This window comes from Oxyura jamaicensis, chromosome Z, assembly GCF_011077185.1.
Source record: "Oxyura jamaicensis isolate SHBP4307 breed ruddy duck chromosome Z, BPBGC_Ojam_1.0, whole genome shotgun sequence".
Classification (NCBI taxonomy): domain Eukaryota; kingdom Metazoa; phylum Chordata; class Aves; order Anseriformes; family Anatidae; genus Oxyura; species Oxyura jamaicensis.
Window position 1 is genome coordinate 74,716,829 of NC_048926.1, and position 17,270 is coordinate 74,734,098.

The following is a 17,270-nucleotide window of genomic DNA, read 5'->3' on the forward strand; positions in this document are numbered from 1 at the left end:
TGTACACATACATACATAGTGTGTATATATATATACATTCATGTATACACATGTATACATGGGTGTATATATATGTATATACACACAACATACTCTCTATATTTATACACTGTTAATAAGCATTGGTACATATCAGAGTTACTCCTTCCATTTATCATAGAGACAATACCAGCTGGCAAAAATAAAAGGGAATGTCACTGCTTGAAAGGAGAGTTCTGCATTTATTCTGAGAGTGAACAGGACGTTTTCTGTTAAGTTTAGTGCTCGCCACCCTTTAGAGGCTCCCTTTATTAACTTTCTTCAGGAGAGATAGTTTGGCTTACTTGAACAATCTGTGATGGATCTGGAACCGATGATGGTTGTTGTTCCATAAAAGGGGCAAGACAAGCAGTAGGACTTTCCTGGGTCTGGCTGATAGTAGTCTCTGGGACAAGGGTAGCAAGGTGTCAAACCTGTGCGAGAAAACTCTCCTGCAGGACACGGTACTGCAAGAGCAAGAGGACATTTTTTAGGGTGATCACTACTCCCACATTTTCTTTTCTCCCCTCACAGTTCCTTTCATAGACTTCAAATAGTAGGGTGAAACCTACTGGTAGTTAACAACCCTAAAATAAGCTGATTTAACTGTGCTGTTAGGTGAAATGTAGTTCTCAAATGACTACGAGAATATCCGGAAAGTATTTCCTTTTATTTTTTATGCTGCTGTGGAGACAGCTTTCAAATGCAACTTCCTTTTCTCTCTTACACCTTGTTTTATTTTTCTTGAAGAAGGAATAAGGACAAGACAAGCCTTTTTTGTACCATTAATCCATGCAGACTATTGCCTCTGTGGCTCTTTCTGAAAAAAAAAAACAAAAAACTTTCCAAAGACAGTTGTGGACAACTTCTTCAAAAAGTAAATGACACAAACTGTGTCAAAACATGGAGATTTTGTACAGAAACTGTGGAAACTATTCCTGAGGTAATAGTGACATATATCCTGTCATTCCCTTTCTCTTCTGTAAGGAAAAGGGTTTTATTTCTTTTCATATAGTTAACTCTCACTGATTTCACTTTATTCATCTTTAGATAAGAAATCATCTTGGAAATTAGAAGGAGGGCAATTCAAACAAACAGGTTATCAGGAAACAGCCTGAGATTTTGCTGGGAAATGCTGTTGATCCACATTTAAACAAAAGCTGACTTATATCTCAGGCTGATGAGTTGGATTACATTAGCTGATGTTCAAACAACTTTTTTTTTTTTTTTAAATTTTGTTTTAGAAATTTTACAGCACCGTTAGTTACACACCTCCACAAGCTGAGACGTCTACTGCACCTCTTTTTACTGTTGTTGTATCCTCTGGGCAAGAGATGCAGTTCCTGGATCCAAATGCTTGCTGATATGTGCCAAGTGGACATGTTTCACAGGTCTCAAGACCATTAGATGAATATGTTCCCTGCTTGCACTGAGCTGTAAAGTAGAAGAATTCATAAAGACTAAGTGATATCCAACAGGGAACATGGCTCCTAACCTCTGGAAACAATACTGAAATCACAATACACATCACAGACTTTTTATTTCTAGAGTTTCCTCTACTCTGAAGGGCTTCACTGGTACAAAGAAGAAACAAACAGAAATTGTGGTAAGTTACTGTTGGTGTATTTGTGAATTACTAACCAACCACCTTCACATGATTTATTACAACTCAGTTACTCATTTTTAATGAACAAAACTAATGACAAAACAATAAATAGGTGACAAAACTCGTAACTGCTTTTTCAGAACAAGTTGGTTGCAAAGAGTTGGGAGTGCCGAGATGCTTAATGCCAGAGCACTGTAGTGTGGGATGCAAAAATCTCATCTTCCATCACAATAGCATGAGGGGGGCTGGCAAAAAAAAAAGAATGGCATCATCAGAAGTATACTAGTCCATGCAAAATGGGCTCTTAATTTCACAGAAAGGAGACAAAAATGAAACAAAACCTTAGAGGCCAGCTCTTCTTACACTTAAAACATCTGCATTCTTCATACCACTTAAAACACTTAAAATATCTGCATTCTTCATGCCACATATGCATTCTGCATACCACATATGCTTTTTTTCATTACACATGCATCAATGGGCTATTGGGACTGTTTCTCATTTCACAGATTAATTTAATCCCAGCACTCCTGTAATGAGGACCAGGAACTCAGAAGTGGCTTTCTGAAGAAGACAAAGTTCTCACCTTTGCATTCGGAGATGCTCCTGGAGTGTAGATACTCAGTATAACTACCAGACGGACAACTTTTGCATTCCAGCTGCCCTTCCTCATCTTGATAGGATCCAGTCCAGCAGCTTTCACAGGCATGATGCTCCAGGGAGTAATAAGTACCCAAAGGGCAGTTGACTGTAATGTTGTAAACACAAGGTTCCTCTCAGAATGTGCAATCATACATACTTGTCTTGCTCCTGGAGTTCCCATTTAATCAAATCCTGTTTATATGAAATGTAACTCTGTTCCTCAATAAATAGGCTTGCATGGGGTGTCTGTCTGGAGCATCGTAAAGACTTCACGACTTCACTGTTTAACATTGAAGAACAGAAACAAAATCCAATTCCCTATCCCAAATCCTCATCCACAAGAGTAACAAGTAGGTTTAAAAGACTGCATATCAAGCACTATTTTCCTGAGTATCACCAACCATGTGGATATGCCCTATTTCCCCATGGGAGTGGAATCCTGGGTACAAAAGCATTCTTTTTCCACAAGTCTTGGTTAGAAACATAAACATCCTCTGGAAGTCAAACTGTGCAAAGCATTTTTGCAGTTTGTTCTGGGAGATCACAAGCATTGGACTGTGTCAAACCATTACCTTCTCAAGTATCCTCTAAAACCCTGATTTTCAAAAGGACTCTAAATATGCATAAGGAGCAAGTCCTCTGGCTTACCACACATTCTCCCCTTCAGTACAGAACCAGGCCTGCAGAAGAGAAAGGCCTTCTCCGTCTCCAGCGAGTTGCTGTCAGCTACAATGAGTTCGGATGCAAACTGAAAGGAATACATGGGTTCCTTATTGAGGGTCCTATTCAGCCTGTTTGTTATCGTTTCTAGAGTTTTGAGGAGCCGTTGCTGGTTTTCCAGTTCCAGTGTATCATTCCTTTCATCAGGCAGTGGCACGCTAGCTGGGATTTAAACAGAGAACAGAACAAGCACACAGATTTTACAGTCAATATTTCCACTGTACTCTGAAGTATATTAAAAGTGCAGCACTCAAGCTTGCCAGTTCAAAGTGGAAAGCAGGCATGTACAAAATGGGGCTCTGAACGTCTCCAGAAAAATGTCATCTGCATCTCCAGCAGGCTTTGTGAACTGAAGTTAAAGTTTTTCTGTATGTATTAAAAACAAGAATTTTAAAAAAGAAGTTACAGGAGAAGGAATATATTTTACTTCTCTCACCTGTGATGTTAAATATTAACTTGATTTTGTGGTCAGTCATTGGAACATTCAGTTTCTTATGTCTTTTGACTCGAGTACGTGCTGTCTTTGCAGAAGCAGAGAGATGCTTGGATAGGTCTTCTTCCTGCACTGTGTCAATGAAATCATCATAGGAATAATCCAGCTGGTTTGCAGCTCCCCAACCAGCAGCTCCTGCCAGGAGAAAATGTAGAAAATAAGTGCCCGTCATATTTCTACTTATTGCTATAGTATATCCCCAATAGAATGGGGCCTGTCTGAATCTCTAGACAATGTATGCTATCTTTGCCTCTGCACAAGTGTCTACTGTACCATGATTCTGACTAAAGAAAAAAGTTTCACTCTTGATACCATAGACCTCCTGAAATCCGTGTGTTTAGTCAAAGCCTTACAGAAATTCTGCTACAAAAGTTATAAAAGAAATTACTGATAAAAACAGCAATTCTCTTCCCCTCAGTCTTTCATGGACCCTCACCTGCCAGCCACATCTTAAACTACTCTTCATTGCTCTCTCTCTCTTACTGCTCAATTACAGCTGGCACGCCCGTATCAGTATGTCTCCATTAAATCTTTCTCACAACTCCTAAGAAAGTTGTACCATTGTCTGCCTTCTCAGAAAAGGCTGACAGCATCACCCCATGCGACAGACATTTCCTGTTATAACACAGTGGTTTAAGTTCACCCTCTGCATAATGTTCTTCATTTAGAACATGATTTCAGCTATCTTGATCTGTAAGTAATTTGCCTAGTCATGACTAGAATTAGAGCTACATAGTCTATTTCATTAATCTAGCTCTTTCTGAAAACACATGAAGGCATAAAAACATTTTGCCAGTTACCTGGTAAGTCATCTAGATTATGCTTAATATACAGTGAAAACTAAGGCAAGTTAATACTACGTGATTACTCAATAACAGATCTTCTAAAGTGTTCTCTTATCACTGGAAGAGAGCTCTGCTCCCCAGCCTCCCCAGTGTACAATCATGAGAAACATCAGAAAAACAGTATCAAGGTTATTCTGAAAAGAGACTGACATGACCAGAACCCTACACCTCATTTCCACAATACTGTTTCCACCAAGTTGACTTTACAAATTAGTTCCAGCTGTCAACAACTTTTTCCCTAATGACAACTGCAAATTGAGCCCTGAGTCCCCTGTGTCTGATTACAAACAAATGTCCTCTCCAACTGAGTGAAGCATTTCTAAAAGGTGAGAGTAAGCAGGAAGCTGTACCAGAGTAATTCCACTATGAGCCACAGTCCTGTAAAAGACTAAGTATTCTGACATTGATCTGCCAAAATGCCTCATGCTAAGATGATGTAAGCTGACTATCTGCTTTTAGCCTTTCTGCTCTAAGTAGTCCCAAGGGACTCAGAAAAGCCAAGTGCAACATGGACGCTAACCTGTCTGTGATTGGAATGAAAATGACAACTTACTTGGCATAAAGTAAAGTGGGAGCAATCAGTAGGGCTGCTACAGCTTTCACACCAACATACCTACAGTCATCCTGCAAAAAGCTACCCTTGCATATGGGAAGTTTTTCACAGCTAACTTGCAAATTTATGCTTTCTCTGTACAATCGGAGGGCTCTGTGTTGATTGGAACCAGCATCAAGGATGATAAGGGTCCTTGTTTTCTTAACAATCTCTAGAATCACCTGTTGTGCTTTTTATTTTGGTTTGAAACTGTTGTATGTTTTAAAAAAAAAAAAATTCCAGGCTTTCTTCCAGGCTAACCAAGCAAGGTTGTGGCATTCTGCATGTGCGTGTGTGTGCATGCTTTGCTTCCTCCCTACCATGAGGCATCTCAGTAAACTTTTCCTTCCCACGTAGAATACATAGAAAGCAGCACTGCAAACAGAGAGCAGACAATTCCATAAGAAAATCTATTGCTTAATTGCGTAATATCTTGAATGCTACAGTTATTTTCATTAAATATTCCACACAACACATTGCAGTATTTCAGAACAAAATAAATTACACTGTGTGAAGCCTGGATGGCTAACTATCTATGCAATTGGTAATTACCAATGGCAAATCCATTTTCGTAATCATAATTGTATTCCAAGCAATGTTTCTGTGTCTGCTCTTCCAATCTGCAGTCAACATCATCAACATCATTACAGAACGATGGGACCTTCCAACATAAAGAAGAATAACGTTAAAAAATAAAATCACATAGCTCATCCCCAATTTAAAGAAACTTTGTTACAACATAAAGCACTGGGCTTGCCCTTTCTCTGACATCACACATCTCCTTTCATGTCTGTTATAATACTGGAAGGTCTGCTGAAAGAAGTATGTTCTATTGATACAACCAGGAAATAAAAGGTAAACTGGAGGCATGCATTATTTTTTTTGGTAAAAGGTCTATTTTATAAGTTTAATTGTTGGAGTTGATGATCCTTGTGGGTCCTTCCAGCATGGGGTAATCTATGATTCTATGATTCTCTATGTCCATGGTGTTAACCACTCCTGCATACGTAATCCCAAAATCCAGTAGAAAGTTCAGGTTTGTTTCTTCTTCTCAAAAATGGCATGTGCTCACAGGCTTGAAAACACCTACAGGTTTTCCAGCTAATATAATTTGTAATTCTGTCAGGTTTACAATAATGCCATCACTTTGATTCTAACTTTCAAACCTTATTTCTTCATATCCATCTCTCCTTGCCTGATTTGTCCCCCCCTTTTAAAACTTAACAAATTTTTCTAGTGGTAGAGAACAAACCTGATGTCAGGCAAGAGAGTAACAGATATTCAGGTCCAAGTGTATAAGATTATCGGAAGTTTCATTTAAGTTTTGAGTCTTTTGACCAGGGCTACTGACAGGAATTCCAAAGTTGCAGGAGTCTGTCCATTAGCTGGATGTGCTAATAACACTTTTTAGTAGTGAAGCTTTTAGCATACAGGCCTTGGCCTGCAAAAAAACTGTAACTGTCCAGTGCTGACTTCTGGAACAATGCTATCATGCTAGGCCCAGATATCAGCTCCTTATACCATAGCTCAAAAGCCTGCTGCTTCTGCTTTGCAGCTGAGGACAGACCGGTGGATTAAGAGGGAGAATTGTAACATTGACGTGGAAAGCAAGAGACACTGCAGAGATGAAACATGCTACCCCTTCATATTCATCACTATGTAGTTCTTACTAATAAGAGTTAAAATTCAGAAAATAAACTAAATCTGAGCGAATTATTTAAGTCACTGCCGCTTAAATGCCTAGACTTGGTAACCAAATGTGGATTCTATCTATCTGTATACATTTATATTCATTTGTATTATTTAGATATATGTTATACATATTCTGTATAAAATGAGGATATTTTACCATCACTTTCACAAAGAACACTGAGGTTAGGGGAAAATTTAGTGGGGTTTTCAAAACTGCACATGTTCTCTTTAGAATCCAGCTGAAAATCTATTGTGTATGAGGTTCATAAGCTACACACACACTTATAAATTCTGTCCTAAATAACTTCACATTGAAGACTGAACTGAGTTACATTAAAATGGCAGTGTACCCTCTTTATTTTTAAAGGAGACATCATCTTCTGAAAAAGCACAGATTTCATTTCCAAGTTGCCATTGTATTTTCCATGTTTAAAATTAGTTAGCTGGGAAAAGTAACAAGAAATTGTATTTTTTAATAAAAGTATGTAAAAAGTAGTATTTACTAACCTACCATTTTACCAAGTGCACTCTGGAAGGCATCAGAAAAGCCATTTAGAAGACTGTTGTCATCACATCGTGTTGCTTTGTAGAACATCTCAAAGGATTTGAACCCATGATTTGCAAAACGATTTACTGAAAAATGTTGGAGCAAATTTTTTATTGGTCAGCACAATAGTTTCAGAGGACTGGCTAAAACTGGAATATACTAAGAAGTGTTATCTTCAAATTAGAAACCCAAATTCATAGTATATATACATGAAAACATGTCTGTTTCCCTAAAATGAATCATACATATCTCAGCCAATGCAGACAAATATGAAAATACACTAACTACCCTTTGACAGGCATCAAATTTCCACAATAGCTTAATGGGAAAGCTGTAAGATATTAAAGAAAAATGGCATACAGCTATTTCAGCATTTTCTTAATGGAAAAACTTGTGATCTGTCAAAATCCTAAACTGCACTCTTACTTTCTATAGAGAGAGAAAAAAAATATTGAAAGCACTATTACTAATGCTGCAAGGCTAAATATGAAAAAAGGAGCAAAGCTCCTAAGTGTCCACATTACGCATCTCAGTTGATAAATAGCTATGAAACATAAGTTCCATTTGCTCACAGCTGAAACGCTGCTATTTGCTTGAACCAAAGAATCCATTCTGATTGAAGTGGATGCAACGTGATGCCAAGTCCAACTTCATATCTAGATCTCTTATATTTATTTTTAGAATGTCACCAACGCTGAGAGTCCACAACGAAAGTTTTGTATGTGTTCCTCTCAAAGGAAAGACATAAAAGAGTCTGATTTGGTGGTAAGTATATTGTAATTACAGCACACACTGGTTTTACAAATACATTTGCACTGCTAATTTGCAAATACTGTTGAAATTCCTGATGAAAAGGCACTGTTAGTGTTTGCAGACAAACTAATGACAAGCCTTGTCTGCTTTGCCATCTTTGTTATCTTGTGCTTTCCAGGATACAAATTGACTATTTTTGTATTTCAGAAATCTTCTGAAGTAATACATTTAGGGACTTCCATGCATTCATTTGCAATGCTTGTAACAATTTGGAAGCAGAGAAGATTAGTTATACAGCAGTTGTAATTTCTAAAATATTGTCATTTACTTCCTCATTAAACACATTGCATGATAAGACACAGATTCATTTCACAAAACAGAGGCTAAAAATAATAATAGTTAGACTTACAAGAGCAGTCAGGCCACTCTGGAGAATAAGGTGGCTTCCAGACACCATCCTCATATGCACAATAGTAGTTTTCATTTGATCCTTCTGAAAAGCTGTAACCCTCTGCACAGCGCAATGTGCAATTAATACCTTTTTCATCTGATGTGCATGTAAAATCGCCATTCATGGGCTCAAAGGAGATTTCACAGGGAGAACCTACAAACAGTACAAAGAAAACAAAGAAAAAAAAATACAAAGATGCTTATTGATGAATTTGGTAAATTAAGTAAACACATGGGAAAACAACACCGATATCATTTCCAAAAGTTGCAGTTGAAGCCTGTGGAAGTATTATTCATTACTTCCAGATAATCCAAATCAGGCTTCTGCTAAATTCTTCTCAAACCCTGCCATTGAATTTGAAACCAGAAATGTGAAAACTTAAAAAAAAAATTGTGATACATATGAGAAATTAAAAAAAACACCTTGATAATGCAAGACTCAAACTCATCCGTACTTCCTCAGATGTGCACACTAAAGTACATACATACCTACTAAAGTAATACAAAAAATTAATCTATATTTTTACATAAACTTTCATATAATGAATTATAGTAAACTGTATTGCAACTTGAATTCTAAAACTAAGCACTGTCCACTCTCCAATGTTGCAACAACATGCAGACTTGTCAAAATCACCTTAGGAGTGGCTAACTACAAGACCCGTCATGGTTTTTTCTGGGACAGAATTATTTTCTTTGTAGAGGTTCACATGATGCTGTGCTTTGGATATTTAATGAAAATAGCGGTGATAACATACTGAGGTTTAGTTGTTGCAGAGCAGTGCTTACACAGAGCCAAGGCCTTTCCAGCTCCTTGTGGTGCCCTGCCAGGAGGAGGCAGGGGATGCACAAGGAGCTGGAAGGGGACACATCCAGGACACTGCACCTTTCCGATATTTTCCCCCATCCCACCTGGGGAGAGTGAGCAAGCAGCTGGGTGGCATTTAGCTGCCTGCTGGGTTAAACCAAAACAAATCTCAGTTGTAATCTATTTTCAGACCAAGTGTGAATGAGATTGTGAACATCTGTAAACATTATGTTACGAGTGCAGAGACTACAAAAAGTCAGGTGTGGTACAAACTTGAAATAATACCAGTTCTACAAATTGGCTTGTCCTTGCTAAGATTTGCAAACGCAAATCAGCAAGTAGCACAACCATTTGCAATTTACCTTTTGTAAAACTATAACCAAAAGTCCAGTCTGCATGACTTTAGATACTCTCTTCACTACTATTTGTTTATACAGATGTTCAACTGACACATTAGCACTAGAGGGCAGAGATAGAGTACAATTTTCATTCTTTATCTGCCAAATTACTGGTGTGTTCTAAAGAAGAAAGTAAACTGTGGGGAAAAGGTGTCTGTGCAAGCAACACAAATGCATAAGTATATGCATAGATAAAGGTAGTTTCTAAAACCTAAAACATGTTCTAGTATCTGCTACAGAATTTGTAGGTGATTACAAAAATATTTCCATATTTTTTTCCTTTTTAAGTATGGATTTCAAGTTAGACTTCAGTAACGCCAATTAATTCATTTCACACTATATTTATCACTGAGAAAAGAGTGGATCCATTACCAAAAGTTTTACTGCTTTAATTAATATTAATTTAATTGCTTTTACACCTAATTTGAATTTATAGGGCAAAATTCACTGCTGTGCTGCTTACGTAATTTATTCACTGGTACTAACTGATATCCTGACTGCTTTCAAGTTTCTCCCACAGAATACCTAAAAGAAAACTGGAGACTGAATGAAGAACTGGAGTAGACTTGCATTGTTTATGATATTTATTTACATCAAAGCCATACACTTTTGCAGGTCTGAGAATAAGCTGTAGTACCACATCATGACTAATGTGTTATTGAACTGTGCCAGCAGACAGAAGACAACAAACCTTTGATGACAATGTGAATCTCACATGTTCTGTTATTGCCAGAGGAATCCACAGCTGTGTACTTAACTGTTGTCTCTCCTTTGGGAAAGAGATCTCCAGGTGCATGACTCCTAGCAATAGTCAGTGGAGCACCTACAAGAGTTAAAAGACAACCTAGAACATCAGTGAGCTAAATGGGATTGCTCATGCTCAGCCTCAACAAATGGAGAAGGAAATGGTAGCATGTATTCCAAATGATGTGTTCTTAAAAAATATATATATATATATATATAAAATAAATAATAATAATAAAATCATAAACGAAAGAGTGAGCAGATTGGAACTCTCTACCATTTCACAGTTGTGTGCATGTTTTGGGTTGCACTATCTCACCTGAATTGTCTGAAAATTGTGGTTCTTCCCATGTTGCTGGGTACTCCTTCTCTACTGCCTGTATGGGTGGTGGAGATCTGCATCTGTCAATTACAGGAGGTTCTGCATCTACAGAATTTGAAGGGATGACGTCACATTAGCTTACTGAACTGCAGCCACACTCAAGTGAAATATATTATAAGAAGAAGTGATGTAAGAAGCAGTTTTAAGTTTGCATCAAAAGATATAATAAAGTTAGGTGTGCACCTTTGAGTAACTGCTACATTTCATAGACACCAAGGGAATGGCACCGCAGTAATACAATACAATTTCTTTGGCTGAAGTCATGGTTTCTGCATTCTGTTTGCTTTCTGCATAGCAAACTTTATTTAACAAACTTTGTGAACTGTGGCCCAAAATCAGCAATGCATTTATGGAGATGGCATTATTTCTGGATTTATCCATGCACGCAGAAAGGCTGTGGTGATCCACTGTCTCTTTCTGCACAAAATGAAAAGGTTTCAACCATAACAGATTTTTCCCCAATTATTTTTAACAGCACTTACCAATAACCTTGACACTGAATGTACAGCTTGCCTCATTGCCTGACTTATCAACTGCTGTGTAAGTAATGGCAACTTCACCAATCGGGAGAAGATATGGTGGTATGAAAGCTGGGGTAACGTGCACTGAGACCTTTTATAGGAAGACACTTGTTATTTTTATTTAAAACAAAAACAAAAACAAAACAGGCCAGTATTCATAACACTCATATGATTCAAGAAATGGGCACAAAATAGTATCCCTTAATGTTAACGCTGCTAATGGCCTCTTCATGTAATGAGAGTAGACTTTGCAAGAGAGCGCCTGTCTTCCCTTCCCAAGACTACCTTCCTTAGAGCAACAGGGATTTATTTACTCAGTCAGGATTTGGACCCTGATCTGCTGAAGTTGACAGCACTGTGCAGTAAGACAATCTGAAACAGGTGCTTGTCTGCCTCCTTATGCTGCACACAAACTATGTCTGCTCAGAACCTGCTTTGTCTGCAGTTCACGTCTCCAGCTGCAAGGGTAGCAGACCTGGGAGATGTGTGGGGCAGACAGTTCTGTGCCATGAGTACTTGCAGATCCAGCTTTAATCTACATATTTGTATGAGTTAATAGCCCACAGATGCTTCAATACATTCAAATACCACAAAAGAACCCTGCTTTTGGAGTAATGGCACCTACTTGCTGACTACAGCTTTTTCACATAGGTTAGAACTGCATTAAAGAACCTCTCTTGAAGGGAACTGGCTTCACCTGAGCAAGGCAGTTTGTCTGAGAACTGTGACTTTGACAAACCAGCTACAAATGAGAGTGAAAGCACTTCATTTCTACAGCTCAGTGAATGACTCTGGGTTAGCAGAGGTACAGTATTTGACCATGGCTGTGCTGCAGCAAAACCCGTGTGAACTTAAACCTTTTACTGGGATTGCTCACAGTTTCCAAATGCAAAAATCTCTTGTGTTTGCAGCAAATTCAGAGCACACATACATACAGCCACCCTTCCTCTGCTGACTCATGATAATGCATTCAGTTGCTGTAACTTGATCATGTCTAAGCCTGTAGGGAATGTTACTCTTTATGAAACAGCTCTGGAGCAAGTTTTCCGTAACTCCATTCCCAGACCTCTGATACCCATAGTAGCCAAAGGCGCATGTCTGAACCTTGCATAGGATAAGAAAATGGGATTTTTCTTTCTCACTTGGGAAGCTGAAATGCATTTTTACTTATCACAGTGTGCTTTTGTTAGCCTTTTAGATTAATGAACTAGTTTACTTCCTTTTGAGAAGCATTTATTGAACTCCTTCACATTCTAAGAGCTAATTTTTAAAGCAGCTGTCTCCATTTTATAAACAAGGGCACATTCTTCCTTTTGACCACAGAAATCAACCATGCGGAGTGTCCTGTGACTACATAATCCTAAACGGGACAGAAAATGCTGAATTCTCAGTATACAAGGTTTTCAGCAGATTTTTATTCTACTCCTGCTTGTCAGAAGACAGAAATTCTAGTGGTTCAGAAAATTAATTTGAAATCACTAGCTAAAAAAGCTAGTCAAATGTAAAGGTTTTAACTTACCTCATCTCCAGAGTTATCCTCAGCTACTGGGATCTGCCAGCTGATATTAGCAGAGTTCTGATGTTCCAGGCTCTCAGTCTCAATGTTTTCTGGACAGCGGATCTGAGGAGCTTCAATATCTGACCCAGAAGACAAATATTTTATATGTGGTATTATAGAAATAAAAGCTATGTAATTGTTAGACTTCAAGTTGTTATAACTACTCTTTTTTGTGTTGCCTGGAATATATACACATGTTTTTGCAAAGGTACTGTCTCTGCCTCTTTTTAATTCTTGCTTACTGGTTCATATATAAACAGTAAATTCTACATGAGAAGTGACTGTTTTGTTTTATTTTTGAACATCACCTAACACAAGGAGATTCTGGTTTCTGCATGCAACCATAAAACAAAGCATAAATAAGACAATTAATTGTTTTATTATTCATCTATTCATTACACACATCTACTCATTAAGAAGGAATGGCTTCTCTATCCTTTCACTGCCCACACACATGACACATACAGATGTAAACACTTGTTTCTGATCATCAGTGACATAAAGAAAATTATTTCTGACATGACATGTACCATGAGCAAGACAGTAGTCACTCTCAAATGCCCTGTTACGTAGTGTGGAACTGACTTGAAAGAAGCACTGACAAGATTTCTGTCAACAGTTACTGGAAATGTTCTTTAATAAATGCTTGCTACAAGGTACTACGTAAGACTAATGGTATCTTCTTGTGACATATGTGACAATGCTGAATGATTTCAAAATACTGGTGGTACAATACGGGTAACATCACCACCAACATTTAAGCTTTAAAGTTTCTCCAACAAAGTATTTCTTCATCTCCCTGGCAAAGGGCCTCTCAAAACATTTGTGGTCAAGTTATTTTATTGCTGTAGTATTGTTTGATAAATAGTCTCGAGACACATGAGACAAGGACAGCATTCAGCTCTGAACTCATCCATGCCCATGAGGCTTTAAAACAACTCAGGACTGATACCACTTACATTTTTATTACTACATAGTTCCAGTAAAGACATAAGTCAGACAATTAAACCCCTGTAATTAAGAGTGCAAAGCAATAAATACAAGTAGATTGCCTTCCTCTGAACTCATTCTGATGAAAATTTTAGTAGAAGTGAACTCTTTTAATAACTACCAGTTATAATTCACACTCCCCTGACCACAGCCTTCAGGCTGGAGCAAATTCCATTTAAAAGTGAAATTTTGTAGAAAGGCTAATAAGTCAAAAAGAAAATGGCTGTTTTGAAATGGGAAAATATTTTGGCAGCAAAATAGAGAGAGACAAATAATAAGAATGAAAGCAACTGAGAGGCCACTGCTCATTTTTACTAGAGAAGAATAACTTTCAGAGATTCTTGGTGCCTCTTACTTTAGGGTTTTATGCACTGGTAATATCTAAAAGCTTGAACCCAAGCCATGCTGCTTTATCTTGATCCAAACACTTCAGCTCGTAGCCCTGTAGTGGGATCCCATCAAATATTAAAAACTGTGGTTTGGCACAGGTTTACACAAAGATTCAGAAAAACAATGCGGTACATCACAGAGTGGGAAATGATATGTATAAAGGGAAGGATAAAATCTCCTTGGCCACTACAGAGGAAAAAGTTCCCACCTCGGTTTCTGTAGTGACTTGGCAAGGTGACTGCTATAACTGTTTTCTGTACTGGTCTTTCCTGCAGTGGCTGGTGAAGGCCCCTGTTTGGGGTGGAAGCATTAGTTCTAGGAGCACAGTGGTTCACAAAGAGGTGAATAGCCTATTTCCAGACTTGCACTTTCACTTGTGTCCTCCTGTAATCCAAAGCCAAATTCCTTCCCACTCAGTGTGCATGCATGTAAGAGAATAAATAACCTTAGAATGCTAGAGTTAGGCAGGACCCTTCAAATGCATGCAATGATTTCCTGTTTCTCTATAGACTCTGTGCACTTCTGTCTGTCAGTTTTGGCACTGACTCTTGTGTGCTATTACTGAGGACACGTCTACAGCTGTAGTCAGGTCAGAGCCAACTGAAAAGAAGCATCCTTCCATACATGTGTATCAGCCAGGAATTAGACAGCCACTACAAGTCTGCTCATACTACAGTGCTTACTTAAGTCTGTGCTAAACCAGTGGAAGCATTACTGTTACTGCTGTTTTAATAGCAGTGTGGGTTCCACTTTGACTATCTTTAAGCTCTTTCACTTTTACTTTGAAATTTCAAATTTATCTTTGCATCAGGCCTTTTAGTAGGCAGTGTCCCAACACCTCATGACTTCTCATCCAAGGAGTGACAGCCAACAATTAACGCTTTCATGAATGCACTTAAGCAAACTTTGAATTCCACATTAGCACTACTACCTACAAGTAAATTTGAGAACCAACTATAATGGTATGGACAACACTTCTTACAGACTGCTTAAATCATGCTTTCCCCAATTCAAATCTGTCTTCTCTCAGCTATTTGTGTTTCCCTTCAATTCTGCACATGTGTACATAGAAGTATTTTGTGCTGGTCTCTACCTTTACAATGAGCATCCTGGATGTCTGCACTCCATCTCCCAAATGAAATGCACCTTAGTTCTTCTCTAGCTCCAGACAAGATGAATCCTTGGGGACAGCTCAGTTGGCACACAGTCCCAGGAACAGCTGGTTCCAGCCCACATCTTGGAGGGAAAACTGTTATTCTCTCTGGTTTCTGGAAGGTGGGGCAACGCATTTCTACAAGAGACCATTAAGATATATCTTTTAAATGATATACATAAAAAAGTACATTCCAACAAATCTGCAAATAAAGTCATATGGCAGCTTGGAGGGAACACAAAACATACAGACCTTTAATTCAAGAGTCAGCATGAACTCTGAGTGTATAAAACAGTATAAACTACTCAAATCCTGTATTCCAGTGCTGACTGAAGTAAACAGCATCCAGCACATCAGGTTCTGTTAGAGCAGGAACACAAAGACAATCAGAGGGCTGGCGAACCTCTCCTGTGAATACAGGCTGAGAAAACTAGGGTCCAGCCTGGAGAAGAGAAGCCTCTGGGAGACCTTAGAGAGGCCTTCCAGTGCCTAAAGGGGGCCTACAGGAGAGCTGGGGAAGGACTCTTTGTCAGGGGGGGTAGGGATAGGACAAGATGGAATGGCATTCAGCTAAAAGAGAATGGATTTAGATTAGAAATAAGGAAGGAATCCGTCATGATAAGGGTGGTAAGACACTTGGACAGGTTGCCCCAAGAAGCTGTGGATGCCCAGTCCCTGGAAGTGTTCAAGGCCAGGCTGGATGGGGCTTTGGGCAGCCTGTTATAGAAATGTCCCTGCTCATGGCAGGAGGGTTGGATGAGGTGAGGTTTAGGGTTCCTTCCAATCCAAATCATGGTATGATTCTGTGATTTTCCTACTTATGCTTTTCAGTGAGACAGAAACGTATTCTTCATGTGGCTCCACTATATTTTGCTCTCCCTCTATTTTTCTCTCTCTCCCCCCAGCCAACTTTTTTTTTTTTTTTAAAAAAAACAACTTCACCTTTCATGATTACTTTGAAGTTGCATTCCCTTGCTTTCTATGGAAATCAGCTCTTCCAAGAAATGGTCTTGCATTTGTTGCCTTCTTGTACAGCTTTAACATTATCTTATGAAATAAGAATAAGAGACAGAAAAGGACACTGTGCCATGAGCTCACCTGAGATCAGAGATATGGCATGTGATTTTGCCTGCTGTATTTGAAACTGAGTCAAACTAGGCTTGGTCTTGACTGTGTTCAAACCCAGATGCAAAGATTGAGGGTGACAATAAAGGGCAGCTGACCATCCCTCCAGTGTTAAGATGGGATGATGATTGCTTCGAGGCTTAAAATCGAGGATATGAACTGTTTTGTAACTAGAATTTAATACAAATTCTGAAGAATATTTGCATTGAAGTATAAACTTCCAAACAATGCAATGTATGTAAACATGTCCAATTCTCACAACCTTGTTCTATTTTGAACTGTTGTTTTTACCATGTGAGACAAGGGATGTTATTTTTACTTCAGACATGCAGTCTTTGACAAAAGTGACAAAAAGGTTTATCACATTAATTCAGATAAGCAGATTTTCAGTAGTGTTTCTTCCAACAGGTAATGAACAAACACACAAGAAAAATGCTTCATTGACTGAATGAGAAGAACTGTAACTCTTTAGCTAGTTGGTGAAGAAAGCAAAAAAAACTCTACACAAAGGAACACACAAAGAACAACACAGCTACAGAAGGCAAAGCTCTGTTCATCTCTTAGCAATGGTTTAATGACACAGAAGTGATTCAATTCAAAACAGTACATATCCCTTTTCTTTCCCAAAGAAAGGGTATATATTCTCCCAAAATATGCAGCAGTCACTGAAAACTGGTTCTTTTGCATGAAACGAATCTTAAATACTCTAAGCATTTTAAGTATTTCCTGTCCTCTAAACTCGCAATACTGAAAATGTGTTTAAAGTCTAAGCAATTAATAACTGCAACAGGCTGCAGCTTCAGAACAGATACTTCACCAGGCTGCAAAGATCGTAAATGTCAA

The 17,270-nt window shown here is 38.4% G+C and overlaps 1 protein-coding gene across 3 annotated transcripts in view; it reads right to left on the reverse strand.

Moving 5' to 3' along the window:
* SVEP1 (sushi, von Willebrand factor type A, EGF and pentraxin domain containing 1) overlaps positions 1-17,270 on the reverse strand; it is a 124,960-nt gene that overhangs the window by 55,173 nt on the left and 52,517 nt on the right. For all 3 annotated transcript variants that reach the window (XM_035310327.1, XM_035310326.1, XM_035310329.1), the window contains exons 7-19: positions 15,243-15,440; positions 12,731-12,849; positions 11,173-11,302; positions 10,628-10,735; positions 10,256-10,387; positions 8,318-8,512; positions 7,120-7,241; positions 5,469-5,577; positions 3,423-3,614; positions 2,915-3,148; positions 2,211-2,372; positions 1,291-1,452; positions 324-485 (exon numbers count right to left, since the gene is read on the reverse strand). In XM_035310327.1, coding sequence (XP_035166218.1) covers positions 324-485; positions 1,291-1,452; positions 2,211-2,372; positions 2,915-3,148; positions 3,423-3,614; positions 5,469-5,577; positions 7,120-7,241; positions 8,318-8,512; positions 10,256-10,387; positions 10,628-10,735; positions 11,173-11,302; positions 12,731-12,849; positions 15,243-15,440 — 2,025 coding nt within the window. The remainder of the gene's footprint in view (positions 1-323; positions 486-1,290; positions 1,453-2,210; positions 2,373-2,914; positions 3,149-3,422; positions 3,615-5,468; positions 5,578-7,119; positions 7,242-8,317; positions 8,513-10,255; positions 10,388-10,627; positions 10,736-11,172; positions 11,303-12,730; positions 12,850-15,242; positions 15,441-17,270) is intronic.